The sequence below is a fragment of the Erpetoichthys calabaricus genome, chromosome 1 (assembly GCF_900747795.2).
Source record: "Erpetoichthys calabaricus chromosome 1, fErpCal1.3, whole genome shotgun sequence".
Classification (NCBI taxonomy): Eukaryota; Metazoa; Chordata; class Cladistia; order Polypteriformes; family Polypteridae; genus Erpetoichthys; species Erpetoichthys calabaricus.
The window spans coordinates 64,138,181-64,153,576 of NC_041394.2; the positions used below are offsets into that span (position 1 = coordinate 64,138,181).

A 15,396-nucleotide genomic window follows, 5' to 3' on the forward strand; every position below is an offset into this window, starting at 1 on the left:
TCAGTTTTGGGGTTTGGAGCCTAACCAAGAAACACTAGGTGCAGGCCATTAACACCCTGGACAGGGTGCTAATCTGTTGGAGGAAATAATACAAATAATAATTAAAGAAATTCCATCTTAAGAATTACCTTGGATGATTGCAGTCTTAATGCGTCCTTGTGTGGGAAGGCTAAGCTAGAGCTCTCGTTTCTTGCCTTATCAAATTGTTTCTCACAGCCTGGTCTTACTGCCCACTCTGTCTGATAGGTTTCTCTGTAACAGAGCTTTTAGCTCCTGAATAATTAATTCCATTCCTCCATTTCCAGTGCGTGTTCTAGGTCATAAGGTTGCTTGATCTGGCAGCTATGGGTGCCACGTAGGAGGAGACTCCCTGGATTGCAGGGCTCACACAAACACCATCATACTCTCAGAGATACCACAGCAGGCCTTTGGGAGGAAGGTGGTAGTCAGAGCAGAGGTGGTTCGCCATACCAAAGGCAGCTCAATGTGTCTTTAAAACTGGCACTGAAATGGTGTGAGACGGAGATGTCTCCCTTTAGTGACTGTGCCTCCTCCGAATAACTCTGTTAGGCTTGACATTTGAAATAATCTAATTTTGTCTTACAAGTGAAGCAATGATGAACATGCACAGGGATGCACAGTGGCACAGCAGATAGCAGTGCTTTCACACTGTCAAATTGGAGTTCAGCATCGTCTCCCCATTTCTGTGTTTTTTTTTTCTGGGTTTTCAATCCTCATCTACGAAAGGGTGTAAGTTAAATTAATTCTTAATTCCAAATTGGCCCTGTTAGAGTGTGAATTTGGGTGTGAATGTGCCCCACAGTAGACTGCTGTCCTGTTGGATCAGTACCAAAATTTTGACTTCAGCATCAATACCAGATTTTCGGATCTCAGCATAGGCACCAAAATGGAATTGAAGCCACGCGTCCCTGCCTTACCACCCTCTGCGTCAATACAAGCAGCACTTCCACTTTGAATTCTCTTGCACGTCAACAAGCGTGGGGAGGGCTAGTGATGTGGGTTCCCTGCAGAGTCTTTGACACATTTAAGAGTGGAAGAGAAAAGAGCTGAGCACAAGGTCTTTGAAAATGACTTTTAACATTTCGTACCGAAAATACCAAAACTCTGGTACTGTATCATTTTAAAAATTAACATTTTAGTATTTTTTCAGTGCCGTTATCACACCAAATCCTAGTCTAGGGTTGGGTCCGTCTTTGCACCCAGTGCTGCCATGGTATGTTATGGACCACTGGTATTCTGAACTGGATTTAGTGGGTTGGATAATATTATGTATATAATGTTCTACACATCATCATTGCACCCAGCACTGGAAAGTCTGCTCACAAAATTGTGTAAAAGGTGGCCGAGCAAATGTGTACAATGTGTAGAATCTGTGATGTCCTCTGCAGACTGCTTCACCCAACAGTAGATGAAGAGCAATGTCAGCTGACAGCTTGAGTTTGCCTCCAGACTGCGTGCCTCAGTAGACCCCACATTCAGAATATGGTGCCTTCTTGTGACTCCAGTTCAAAGTCACATCATGTGCACTAGTGGCTAAGGCACTGGTCCCTAAACTACAACGCTGCCTGTTTATTCCCACCTCTAACTTAAAGTGTGAGCCTGAGCAAACCATTTAGCCTGCCTGTGATCCTTCTGAATTATTTTTCCAGCATTTTCCATTATAGGATCACGGACAGCCATCAGATTCAAGGCAGGAACTTTTGTTGAATTGGAAAATGGCTGATCATAATGAAGGCTCATGCACACTCCCGACACTTGCAATTACCTGACCCATTTTGACTCACCAGTTGACTTAATTTGAATGTATTGAGGCTTCGATAGAAACCAAAGTGGAAACTCCACAGACAGAGTTCAGGCTGGGATGTGAATGTAAGGCTGTGAAGCAGGAGTGCAATCAATGTGGCAATATACTATCCTGTTTGTACTGCAGACATTTGAACAATCTCAACTTGTAAAGTTCCATTGGGTTGGTTTTAAATGTAGAAAGATGTCGTTGTAAAGTACTCTATAAGATCACACAGGCACTCCCTAGCAGACTGCAATAGATGGGGACAGCTCTGAATTTTCTCCAAAATATATGCTTTATTTACAGACTTCATCTTCAGGTTTATAAGGTAGCGTCTTCTGGGGCATTTCTTCACATACTATAAACCCCGGGTGGCGTGCCAGTCCATGTCACCTCATTCCTGAGTCACTTCCTGTGTCTGGCTACTAAGACACCAGTCTAGAGCTCCCTGTAGTGGCAGGGCTTACTCACACAAACATACACAATGTGGTTATATAGCCTAGTGTCTAAATCTTTGGCTATTAAACATTTGTGGTTCAGTTTCTCACTTTTTGTGTGTAAGCAAGTCAACTAACCTCACTGTGCTTCAACTGTAAAGAAAATACAGTACATGTGATTTGAATTAGGGCCTTGTAATTGTAAAGAACCTTTGAATGGTGGACACTATGTACAGTCACTGTGTAAAAGAGCCTTTGCTTGGACAAGGCTGGGATGCCTTCTGTGTAGAGCTTTCATGTTCTCCCTGTGTTCGTATTTTCTCCCCCATTCCAAAGACATCTTACTAAGCTGATGGGCAACTCTAAATTAGTTGTAGATCAGTAAATTTGCTTTGTGATTGGCTGGTTGCTGCCCTGTTCTTTAGCAGGTAAGAGTAAGTAAGCAAAATAAGTATTTGTTTGAATGTGTGCATTATAGAATAACAGAAACAGTCAGAAAATTCACAGCCAACTACTATTCTAACTTGTTGTATTAGTCAGTGGCTAAGAACTCAATGTTAATGAAAGCCATTACTGGTTTAGAAAATTAGGAACAGAAGACTCTGAATATTAAAGGCATGTCAATATCTTTTCTATTAAAGTGTTCTTCACTCTAGTAGGCTGCTAAACTCCAGATTTAATTTGGGGGTCAAGGGTCAAGCTGCCTCTCCTCTCTGGACTTGCACCACCCACCCAAGTACTCCTTTTTCATTTTTGGATGAATCATCATCTGTCAGCATTGTGAGATGGTAAAGTCTAGCAAAAAGGTGAAATCTTCCATTGAATGTAATGTAACAGAACTTTGCTACCACTGGCCAATATAATCTGTAGAGAAATCCTGTAAATGCCTTGCCTTGTTTTTCCTGACAGGGTCAGCCCTATGTGCAAGGAAGCGGATCAGTACCACCTGGAATGGCACCGGGGCAGATGCAAATGCAAATGCCCCCTGGAATTGCCATTGTGGAGCCCAGACGCCCGCCTCATGACTATCTACCAATCGCTGTTCTCACTACCGTTTGCTGCTTCTGGCCAACTGGTATCATCGCAATCATCAAAGCTGTGCAGGTGAGTGTCTGAGGTGTGACTTATAGTGTGCCTGCCCACCAACCCACTCGATCCCCAATGAAAATTTCAAAAGGATTCTCCACTTTGACTCTAGTACCAGTTCCAGACTCAGCAGATGGAGCGTGGAACATTTTGCAACGGTGTAAAGTGCTGGCACTCAGCTGAGAGACTGGCATGATGATTATACAATTCAAATGTAAAAACACTTTGGATGCATTTCAAACTGATTCTCTAAAATGCAGAATTATCAGAGCACTCTTAGTGTTGCTTTGTATAATTACCCAACATTGACGGGATTAACACAAAATAATCATAAAGTAAACAAACCCTTATGAAACAACAGGCATGCTTCTAAGCCCCAGTCACATAAAGACATGTTTACTGCTAAGTGTGTGCTGGCAGTAGCAGTTTGGGTCTCTAAGGGGAAATTGCCTTGTCTTGAAGACGGCAGCGGAGTGCAGCTGCACAATTGACATGTCACTGCTGTTTCCGAGTGATCCTCGGCAGTGTTAAACAAGACAGCGATCATGACTGCACCGAGGCTCGAGATTGGAGACACAGATTAGGGTGCTGTGCTATTCCGGGGGCTGCATCAAGGCAGGATAATTGAAGAAGGCTTTACCTTCCTAGCTGAGAATTTCCTCTGATGAAAATATGATACAAAAGGATAAAAGAATTGTTTACTTAATACCAATCAGAGTAAAAAAATAAATATATACTGTAAACAAACATTACAATAACCTGTTTGGGTGCTTCATCATTGTTTTCATCTTACCTTTAACTGCAGAGACCTTTGTAAAAAAAGAGGATTTTATAAAACAAAATCATCTGAAAACTCTAGATGTTCTAAAACAGTTATACATCGTGGGTCTCATGGAACACAGAAGTAACGTTCGGTCAGCCCAGGAGCAGATAGCCATAATGTCAGCTACCCTTTAGAAAGCAGTCACTCAAATGCTTTTTTTAAATGTAGGTTAGTCCAATATTCATGTTTTCTCTCAGGACACAGCATTTAGGGATTCCTAAATATGAAGGCAGAACATAGCCATTATGATTTTAAAGCCTACATTTTCTCAGAGAAGGTCCCACCATTGAATATACCAAGAAGGAACGAAAAAAAAAATCTTCATTACTTTTACACAAAACAGTTGTTTAACATAACATGAAATAACATAACATTTTACTTTGAAGGAGCCAGGACATTCATGAAGATGAGTTCTGTCACCAGGATTGATGATGAAGGTCAATGGGAAATACAGAAAGGTGCTAGAGTGCATGTGCTGTTAGGTAGCAACAATAATTACATTTATATAGCGCTTTTCTCACTAAAGTGCTTTACACAGACAGAGGGGAACCACTTCAACCACCACCAGTATTTACCAACCGCCTGGATGATGCGACGGCTGACATCATTGGGCCAGTACACTCACCACACATTAGCTGCAAGGTGGTGAAGGGGTCAGAGAGATAGCCAATTAGAGACAGGGGTTGATTAGAGGCCACAATTGATGGGGCTGTGGTGGGCAGTTTAGTCAAGACATCAGGACAAAACCTACTCTTTTTGAAATATGCCCAGGCATCTTTAATGGCCTCAGTTTTACATCTCATCCGAATGACGGTGCTATTTTTACAGCACTGTGTCCCTATCATTGCACTGAGGTGTTGATATCCACACACAGACCACAGGGTTAAGTGCCCCCTGTTGTTGTCACCAACACATCTCAGGGCAGCAACCCAAGTTTTTCCTAGATGGTCTCACATGCTTAGCTTCAGGTGGGTGACCTGTTGTGAAGCACAGGTGGTACAACTACTGGCTGTTTAATTAGCTGCATGTTCTATACATCCCAACTGGAGGGTCTAAGTAGATTTAAATACTAAATTGGAGCCAACCCCATATCAGGTGCCAATCCATCACATGCACTCACACCCACACATCACTCTAAATAGGCCAATCTAGAGTCTCCAATAGTCCCATGTAGATCTGGAGAAGACCTTACAATCTTCACTGTCTTAGTTGTAACTCAGTTTCTTATAGCTGTGAGCAGTTTTGTAAATGACTGGATCCATCAGATCTACAATCTTATGTGACTTATTAAGACCGGGATGTAGCTTCAGTAATTAAACCAAAAGCCTTTTTTGCTCATAGTTAACTCTTTGGCCCAATGCAAAAATGTATTTGTGTGCAATATTTGGTTCTCTTCAGATAACTTCAGATATTATCCCACCCTACTCGTTCAAAGACTCCTAACAACAGAGTGCATTGCATATATTTCCAAGGTGTAGGTAGACATGATGAGATGTTAAGGTCTATAACCATCAACAGAGATATTTCAGAAGAAGAACACTTCAGAAATATCTAGTGATCTAGCAAGTTTACCTGGGCTTTATATGCAGTTTGCCCATTAGACTGTAGATCATATTTGTAAGTAAAATTAGCTACAATGACTACTTAAAAACTGAGAGCTATCCATAACTTTGAAACCAGCTCTGGACCCATTTTACATACTGAGAGTGTATAGAAGCCTTTCATGTTGAAAATATGATCAATTAAAATTTTTTGCAGTCTTTTATCTGGTGACATCTTTAGAATCATAAAACCAACAGCTTTAGGTACTCAACTAATTGCTACTGAGCTGAACGTTGGAAGGTCTGTGATAAAATCCACTGAGAAATATGCCCATTGTCTATTTGGTATGGGCTTGAGTGATTAGCCATTAAATGTTTTAGAATTATCAAAAATCTGACAATTAGAATTTAATCAATATATTTAAATCACAGCTTTTGAAATTGAAAAGACTCACGTTTTCTTATTGGGGACAAATAATGTTTTGTTTACTTTTTATGGGAAATTTATGATAAAAAATGTGATATGAAGCATTGTGAAATACATGTGTATTCTCTAAATCACAGGTGTCAAACTCCAGGCCTGGATGGCTGCAGTGGCTGCAGGTTTTCATTCTAACCATCTTCTTCATTAGTGACCAGTTTTTGCTGTTAATTAACTTCTTTTGCTTTAGTTTTAATTAACTTGACTCAGGCCCCTTAGTTGTTTCTTTTGCCTTAATTAGCATCCCAACAATAATGAAACACAAAACGAGCCGCCACATGACCAGCTCGCCTGTGCCTGTCACACAAAATCTGAAAATCATGAAAAGTGAAGGTCTCGGTAAGGTTGATCTCTCAGGTCACCAAAACATTTTGACGAACAGAAAATCAACAGTTTTGGAAATGTCTGCTGTGGCAGAATGAGAGCAACAACAGGCCATGGAATTAAACAACGGGTTTAATTAACAACAAGAATTGGCTTCTCATTAAGAGATTGGTTGGAGTTTGAAATCCCAGTTTAGCTGGTCTTCTGTTGACTCGTTTCACATCTCATTTCTGTTTGGCTGCCACTTCATGAAGAAACAAATCAATTCAGAAGACTGAATCCTTAAAAACAGGGCTATTAAAATGGAGGGAAAAGGAGTTAATTAGCAGTGAAAACTGGTCACTGATTAGGAAAAGGGTTAGAATGAAAACCTGCAGCCACTGTGGCCCTCCAGGCCTGGAGTTTGACACCCCTGCTGTGAATTGAATATCAAAACAGATTATTACCCAAATAGTTCTAAGAACTATGCATACAGTAAATACACAAACATCATTTTAATTACAAACTTATTCTTAATTGAAAAGGACAGAAAGCTCCAAACTCTTTGAAGTCTTCTGCTCTGCCTTGTTGTTAGCAGGATCTGATTTTGTATAACCAGATTGTTCCTCCAGCATATTAAAAGAGAAGAGCGACCTGAACGGGCATCATGCCAGTTGTGATTAACTCAGGGTTTTAATGATCCAACTTCTGGACAATTGTTTAATGAAGACAGAGTTACTAGTGTCCCATGTTCACCACTAATGTCACTTGTGTGCCCACAATGATCAGTCACTCAGTAGCACTGCACAGCTAATAAATGTCAAGGTTTTGTCAGCCTTTATTTAGCATCTGAGGGTTGTCCATTTTTAACATGTACACCTTCTTCTGAGTAGGGCTGCTATGTGAGATGGAATAAATATCTTTTACAAATGCTGTAAAACTTTACCCATAATCCACTTTAGTCATTAACACACGCAACAGTTTTATGTATTCTAAATGATAATCTGTAGTATTACTAAATGAAAAGGCATATCAAACATGCTAATTTCTATTCCTATACCTATATTAAGGTAGAATGAAATGTTTTCACTCTAGTGTTGTTTTGCCTTTAACTCTACTCCTCTGTCTTTTTATCTTTAGGTGCGAACAGCGGTAGCTCGTGGAGATATGGTGTCAGCCGAAATTGCATCCAGGGAGGCTCGGAACTTCTCCTTCATCAGTCTTGCCGTAGGCATTGCCTCGATGGTGCTGTGTACCATCCTGACCGTGGTGGTCATCATAGCAGCACAGCACCATGACGAGGACTGGGAGCCGTAGTGGATGTCAGAAACTGTATACAAGATAGATGAAGCTCTACCTTCCATCATTCCCTTGGATGTCAGAGAATTGCATCTCTCTGACTTAAAAGCTCCCCACCACCCAGAATGCCAAGCTGCTATCTGACAGAAAGTTCCCTAGTGCCCTATCTTTATTTAGAATTTTATAGTATCCCTTTGTACCTCTCAAGCTACAGCACGCCAATACAACCCAGAGCAATTCATAAACCTATTTTCCCAATTATATCCCTGCCATATTCTCAGTATTGCATCCATCTAACTTCAGTCATCTCAGTCTTATTATGGCTGCCCTTCTTTTTGCATCTCCCAATATGCTGACCGTTCATCTCAGACTTCATCTTTCCAGTTATCTTTTAAGTATAGGCATAGAAGTGCAGAAGATAGGTTCAGTATTTTTGAAATAAAAAGTATTTTTACAATCATATCATATACAAATTTGCCACAGAAACATCCATTGTTAAGTAAATCTGTATTTCTGAAATTAAAAAAAGAAAACACTTCTGCCACAGCAGCTTACAACTGCAGACAATGGCGTATTAGAAAAAATGAAACTTACCAAAATGAAGCCCATATTGGCAATCTCTAATATAGAATAGAATCCTGAAGTAAAACATGGGTTTAGAACTGTTTAGCATGACATTGACGTTCATATAATATAGCTCTGGAAAATGCATATCCATCCATCCATCCATCCATCCATTTTCCAACCCGCTGAATCCGAACACAGGGTCACGGGGGTCTGCTGGAGCCAATCCCAGCCAACACAGGGCACAAGGCAGGAACCAATCCCGGGCAGGGTGCCAACCCACCATAAAAATGCATATCCATAATCGAAAATAAAATTAAAAAATGGGGTGTCTGTACTTTCCACTGCAATAAAAATATGACTATAACTTCAGTATTAATGAAGCCAGTTATCAGTAACCATGGTTCTCAGGGTTGTTGTGTACATGGAGAAGAATCAAGGTAAACATTAAAACCAAACTTACTTGAAAATGCCACAGTCTCACATAAATTATACAAGCTGCATAAATGATATGGATTCATACTTTTCAAAACCTTATTCACATATGCAAATTATTGGCTCAATATAAACATATTCAGCAATTTTATGACATTTCTTCTGGTGTCCCATTGCTTGCTGTAGTAAGCTGCTTAGAAAGGCAGTTTTTTTTATTGTAATTTTATAAATTCAATCACACTTGACAATGCAAGTTTTGGGCAAATGAATGTATGACACCACTGTCCACCAGTCCACTACAAGTAAGTTTCTGTTACTTTTCTGTTAAAAAGAAATTTGGAATCAAAAACACCGAATGTAACCCTTCAAGTCTGAATCGTTACCACATTCCAGGTACAGCCTCAGCACTCCATAGCATCCTACTTCTGGTGTACAACCTTCCACAATATTAAAACTGCTGTAACTCCTTGCATTTTCTTAAAAGTTGTGCATTACTTAATACAGGCATCGCTTAGCCTGACTCTCTCAAAAGCCTGGCTGCTGTGAGCCTCACATTAAGTGTACAGTACAGCAGTGGAATTGCTACAGATTACTGAGCTTCCAAAATTTTCTTTTGGTCTTATTGCTCCAAAAATGTAAAACCTCTTAATGAGGCCAACAGAAATCTGTGACTCTCCTGAAAATTGTGGCTTGACTCACCACAATACTGCCACGGCTACACATTTTGGATACATCTGTCACAGCATTCTGACTGAAGCACATTTTGGTCATCATTTCTTTATTGTTCTGATTTATGTACTGTAGCAAATATAGGAAACATTGAGAATTTCATATAAACTCCCTCCCATATGGCAGCCACTGAAGGAAGGGCTTGTAGTTAACTTCATTACACAGTTCTGGCCACTCACCTTATTTTGTTCTAAATAATAAAATAATAATCAACTCAGTCCCAAATGGTATTTTGCACTCGCATTGAATTTGGGGAGTTGCAATACTTCTGAAATGCATTTCTTCAGCTTTTTATTTACACACAAAAATCTTTCTTTTTTTACAGTTTAAGCAGAAAATGAACACGTACCTAGCATTCATCCCGTATCTCTAATCAGAAATGCATATGAAATTTGGCAAGGCATGACTACACAAATGGGAACTTCAAAAATTCCTGTAGCAAGTCAACACAGGCGACTAAATCCTCCAAAAACTCATCTGCTGTGACTCACACTTGAATTATACTAATAGCAGAAGAGTTGTATTTTATCCTCTACCAAACAGACTTCCGCTTGCATCTAAGTACATTTTTCCAGCATCTTGAATTTGTACTTCTTGAATGACACTTCTCAAAGTCAAACCCATAATCTTGTTTGTCATCCCAAGTGACAGGACATGTTTAAGTATTGCATGTGTGATGACTCCTCTTAAACACGTCACGTCTATGACTTCATCATCGCAACACCATGAATGTTGCTCTTTCAAAATATCACCAACATCTTGAACTTTATATATTTTACTATGTACCTCCTCATCATTTCAGATATTGCATGTGGCCAAAGAATTGACTCAATCTTGACAATTTCTTCTCCGTGATTCCATCACCTCAATGTCTCAGAAGCTATACACTAAAAAGGCCATCATCTTCCTGTGTGTTATGTATTTCAGATTACATCTAACCATCATCCCATCTGGTAGACATTTTTCACAGCTTAGTATTTTTGAAGGAAAAAGTCAGTGTCAATTTTTTATGTCTCTGAGTACATTGCCCTTATATCCCAAACGCTGTAAACTACCCAAAATCTTACCAACGTCCTGAAGATAACATATTTCAATCCACATTTTCACATTATCTCAACCAGTAGCACATATTTTACTACCAGATACTACCACGATTCCAGCACCCTAATACCTAAGATTTGTACCTAATATCTGGAGCAGAATGTGTTTCTGACTACATCTGTTAATTATTCCAAATTACAGCACAGCTTCTACTACAATGTGAATTGAAAATTAATTGCAAGTCTCTAACAAAACTGCCCCAACATCCTGAATGCTGTAAATTAGTGTTTCTTTTTCTTCTCATGACCCAATCTTGCCCTTTTTTGTGTCTTCCGAGTCCCAGTCCATGGCAGAGCAATGTCAATAGCAAACCATATGAGACCCATAGTTTAAGAAACTATGCCATAAAACTTATAAAATCAGATAAACATCCTAAATGTTACATGGCTTAGATTACATCTTTATGTTACATTAGAACAATCTAGACAAGAACAGGCCATTCAGCCCACCAAAGCTTGCCAGTCTTATCAATTATCAGTTAGAGTTTTCAAAGTCCCTAAAGTCCTGCTGTTTACCACACTACTTGGTAGCTTATACCAAGTGTCTATGGTTCTCTGTGTAAAGAAAAACTTCCTAATGTTTGTGCAAAATTTACACTTTCAAGTTTCAAACTGTGTCCCTGTGTTCTTGTTGAACTGATTTTAAAATAACAGACTCGATCCACTGCACTAATTCCCTTCATAATTTTAAAAACAGCAGTCATGCTCCTTTTAATATCCTTTTGCTTATGACTTAAAAGCGTGTCTCTTTTAATCATAATTCTCATAATTCATCCCCTGAAGCCCTGGAATCAGCCTACTGTAGTTGCTCTTCTTTGGACTTTTTCCAGTGCTGCTTTGTCCTTTGTCCAAAATGGCACATGGATACCCTAGATGAGGTCTAACTAGTGTATTATAAAGTTACCCCACTTAGCTCATCAATTTCACATCTCTAATAACATCATCAATAGTCCCAAATGCTGTACATGTGGAAAAACTCTCACCAGCATTATAAATTTCTGTCTACATCTTATCACCTTACCTAGGGCACATTCTTTACTACTGTGTATCTTTGCTGAACCCGACTCAGTCTCACTTGCTCTCCATCTCTGACTATGTTGCTCCAACATCTTGAATGTTGAACACCTTCCAAAACCACAGCAGATCTCTGAACATTATATATTGCACCTTTCTTATTAGCCAAGTCTTCAGGTCTTACTGGCCTAAGTTCTGTGAAACTTCCATGTGCTACACGCCTCACTATCATTTTCCACAACCTCCCCATTAGTCTCAGTCTGCTCACTATCCTAACTCCTTTTCCCTCTTCACAGGTCTCTGACATCCAAACTGGTTTACCACTCTTGTTTACAGCTCAAAGCAACAAGATTTGCTTGGCATGTCAACTTGTGTTCAATAAGTTCCTTACTTTTGTGGTGGACTTCTGTTACATGATGAAATCCTGCTATCTATGCAGTATTATCTCCTCAACTGTTTTTTGGCTGTGGTGTTTAAAGTAGACTGCAGATGTATTTTACACTTTGGGTAACCAAGTCGTAGTTGGCTCCAGTTTGCTACCCTTTTTCACCATATGATTGGTATGCATTTAACCACTGGTAGTAAAAGGAAAGAACTTAGCAATAACATCAGCTTCTGTCAGCAACACTACTTTCCAACTTGATTTGTGTCCCCCTCACGATATTCAACATGATAGGACGTAGAGATCTCTTTTGCCATTTTACAAAATATGCCACATCCACAGGATATTGACTCTGTGCCGTAGTTCCAGTGGTGCCACTGTCAGCATTACTTTGTTATTTTGTACCAAGACAACAAAGGAAGAAGGTGAAAAAAGTTACGATGGCTGCAACAGTTCTGGATGTTGGATTAAACCTTTGGCCATTACCCCACCAGATGCTGATACACAAATACACAGCATGTCTAGCTGCTGGAGGGCAGGTTAGAGGACTACAAACACTACACAATAAGTATATGAATCTCCCATCATGCAAAAATGTGTAATGCCTTGGATCAGGTACTGCTGCCTATCTTGTTTTCAGAATTGTTTAGTGTTTTTCCCACATTTTTTAAGAAACCGTGTTGAACAAACAATCTATCTGGGAATAAGTAATCAATAAGATACTGAAGAGGAACAATTTGTGTGTTGCTAATATACGTGCTATGAATGACGAAGGAGAAGATTAAATATTTAGTCAATTCTTTGAGAATATTTTCTTGACATTTTCTTTGGTATCTTGTGACGTATAACCTAACTTATTTATTAAGCCATTGTGTAAGATGTGGTTTAAATTATCTTTGATTGTGAATGAAGTCAGCATAAACCATAAGGAAATTCATCGATTTTTTTCTCTCTTACTCCAGGAGTGTTGGCCTCCTCAAATGAGTTCTTTTATCAGTGAATTGAACTTATGAGATATCTCCCCATTTTTCCTGTCACTTTTATAATTGTGATCCTGCTGCTAAGCCCTCGGTAGATTTTGTCTCAAGTGTTTCATTATATCTTACAACTCCATATGCTTGAAAAACTTCCTACACCTCTGATTCTAGAGCTGACCCTTCATTCTTGAGACTCTGGGGTTCGGCAAGTGACTGATGCTTGTAATCTGATGAAGAAAAATGTCTCACTCTCAGAGAAATATATTTTTAGGAGCGAGCAAATTTGGCAAATATCCTCTGCACACAAATGTATCAGCTTTTCCAATCTGTTTCCATGGTGATAAGTAAGCAGTGAGAGTCTGCTGTGAAGAGCTCAGTCTCTCAAAGAGTTCAGAGAGCAGGGATCAAATGAGGAACTGCAAGTCCGTTTGAAGAAAAAAATCCTTTTCCTCACCACCTGGTAAATTTATATAAAAAAGACATTTTCTTTTTTTACAAAGATCTTCAACAAGCAACTGCATCCATCAACTTTCAGATGTTTGCCTTCTTGTCCAATGGAGCAGAAAACGAGGGCATGATTTCAATTGTGACTACCTGCTGGACCAACCACATCCCCAGTGCTGATCACCTGCCTTTGGTTAAAGCAGATGTTCGGTGCACTGTCCTAAATGTCTGATCCAAGTCAAAGATAAACTCCAGCCAGAAGTCAGAAGGACAAATGTGAGCTGCTACTAACTTTTCCCTCAGACTATGATGTGCTTTGGTGGGACGTTTGTAGTAAAGGCTTGCGGCAGCCAACATGCTTCACTTTTATACTTCTTAATTTATCACCTACGCTCAGAATTTTCAAGCATGAACAAGTGGAGACTTCTCCTGCATTACAAACTTCACGTGGCCAAGTGAATTCTCCAAAAAGACGTGTCCCACCCTTTGTTTCCCAACACAAAATCGAAGATATCCAGAATATGAAAAAATGTGAATGTAAGGATAAAATGTTGGAGGAAACCCTAGATGACCAGCAGTGCCAGTAAAAGCTGCAATGGAACTGAAAGCAGTGATGGCCTGACCCTCATCCTGTGACTCCTTCTCCATTTTGAACCATGCTAAGATATGCCTGAATATTAGGGACATTACCATCCTATACTATTATTGTTATTCTTAAAATTATTATTATTATTATTGCTATTGTTATTTGAGTGTTTTGAAGCATGCTGTCACAATTACAGGGGTTGGATTTTTTTATTTATTATGATTTTTTTATATAATTTGAAGAGCTTCGTTATTTTATTTGGAATGGACAAATCCTGTTTCTGATGTTATGTTGCCATTTACAGCACTCATCACTTTTTAGCCCCTCCAGCCCACAAGCAGGCAAGATAATTGGGCATCATCCAAGCTCACTCCAGTGTACCACTCGGTGTCAGCAAAATAACTGCTTGTCACTGAACCCCTGGGGAGTTCTCCTCAACAGCACAACAAATAATTGCTTGTCTGTGATCCTCACTCCACCAGATTCTGTAGACCATACCTCAAATGTTTTTTTACAGAAGCTGGAGAAATTTAATGAAGGACATCTTTGGTCTGCCTGAATAACTCCTGGATAACGAATTGTGACAGCCTGGTTCTGACGATGATGTGATGGTGTTTTACCAGTGTGCTGGCATCAGTTGACTAAACAACTGAATAGGAATGGCTCCATCCTGGCTTGTGCATGTTTCATGATTGGATGAAGCATTTGTCTAGCCGACAAGAGTGCTGTTTTTTACTGCGCCAAAGGACTCATGCCCCGGTGCCCATGAGGTGTACAACAGTGAGATGGTGGTTGGGATTATGACAGCCCCATGTCTCAATAGGACAGTCAGAAACAGAAGAAATATGTTGCTAAATGTTTTAAGGAAAACAAAATAAACTTTTATGGATATATATATATTTATTTATTTATATATGTTTTGTTATTTATAATGACAGTACCAATACTTCTGATATGTTGTTCATTTTGTTATAATGTACATTTAATTTTTTGAAGGCAATAGGCTTTAACCCTTGCCAACCCAAAACTACTGTGTCAAAGTAAGTAGCGACATGACAGCTCAATAGATTTTGACTGCTGCTGTGCCACTGAAAAGCAGCCAAATTCATAAAGGGAAGCTCCTCAATGTCACAGATGGGCTGTTTAGCACAACTGTGAGTGCGTCGGTTGCTCAACGATCAATTAGCCGGTCCCAGGTGGCCAGGTGCACACCATCCTGAGCCAAGGTTTGGGAAGCCGTGAAGTGAGACTGAGTGAGGCTAGCATGACGGGAGCCCTTGCACGTCCGAGGAGCAGTTTTCAACGTGTCTCTTTTCCCCCTGAATCGTCATAATCCAGTTTTAGCATATGGTTAGTGTTAATACAAGTACATTTCATACATCTGGGCC

At 39.7% G+C, this 15,396-nt stretch overlaps 1 protein-coding gene across 1 annotated transcript in view; it reads left to right on the top strand.

Moving 5' to 3' along the window:
- prrt1 (proline-rich transmembrane protein 1) overlaps positions 1 to 14,905 on the top strand; it is a 57,772-nt gene extending 42,867 nt beyond the window's left edge. The window contains exons 3-4 of the mRNA XM_028801106.2: positions 3,154 to 3,348; positions 7,619 to 14,905. Of these exons, the coding sequence (XP_028656939.1) occupies positions 3,154 to 3,348; positions 7,619 to 7,795 (372 nt within the window). The 3' untranslated portion in view covers positions 7,796 to 14,905. The remainder of the gene's footprint in view (positions 1 to 3,153; positions 3,349 to 7,618) is intronic.
- Positions 14,906 to 15,396: the final 491 nt, after the last annotated feature.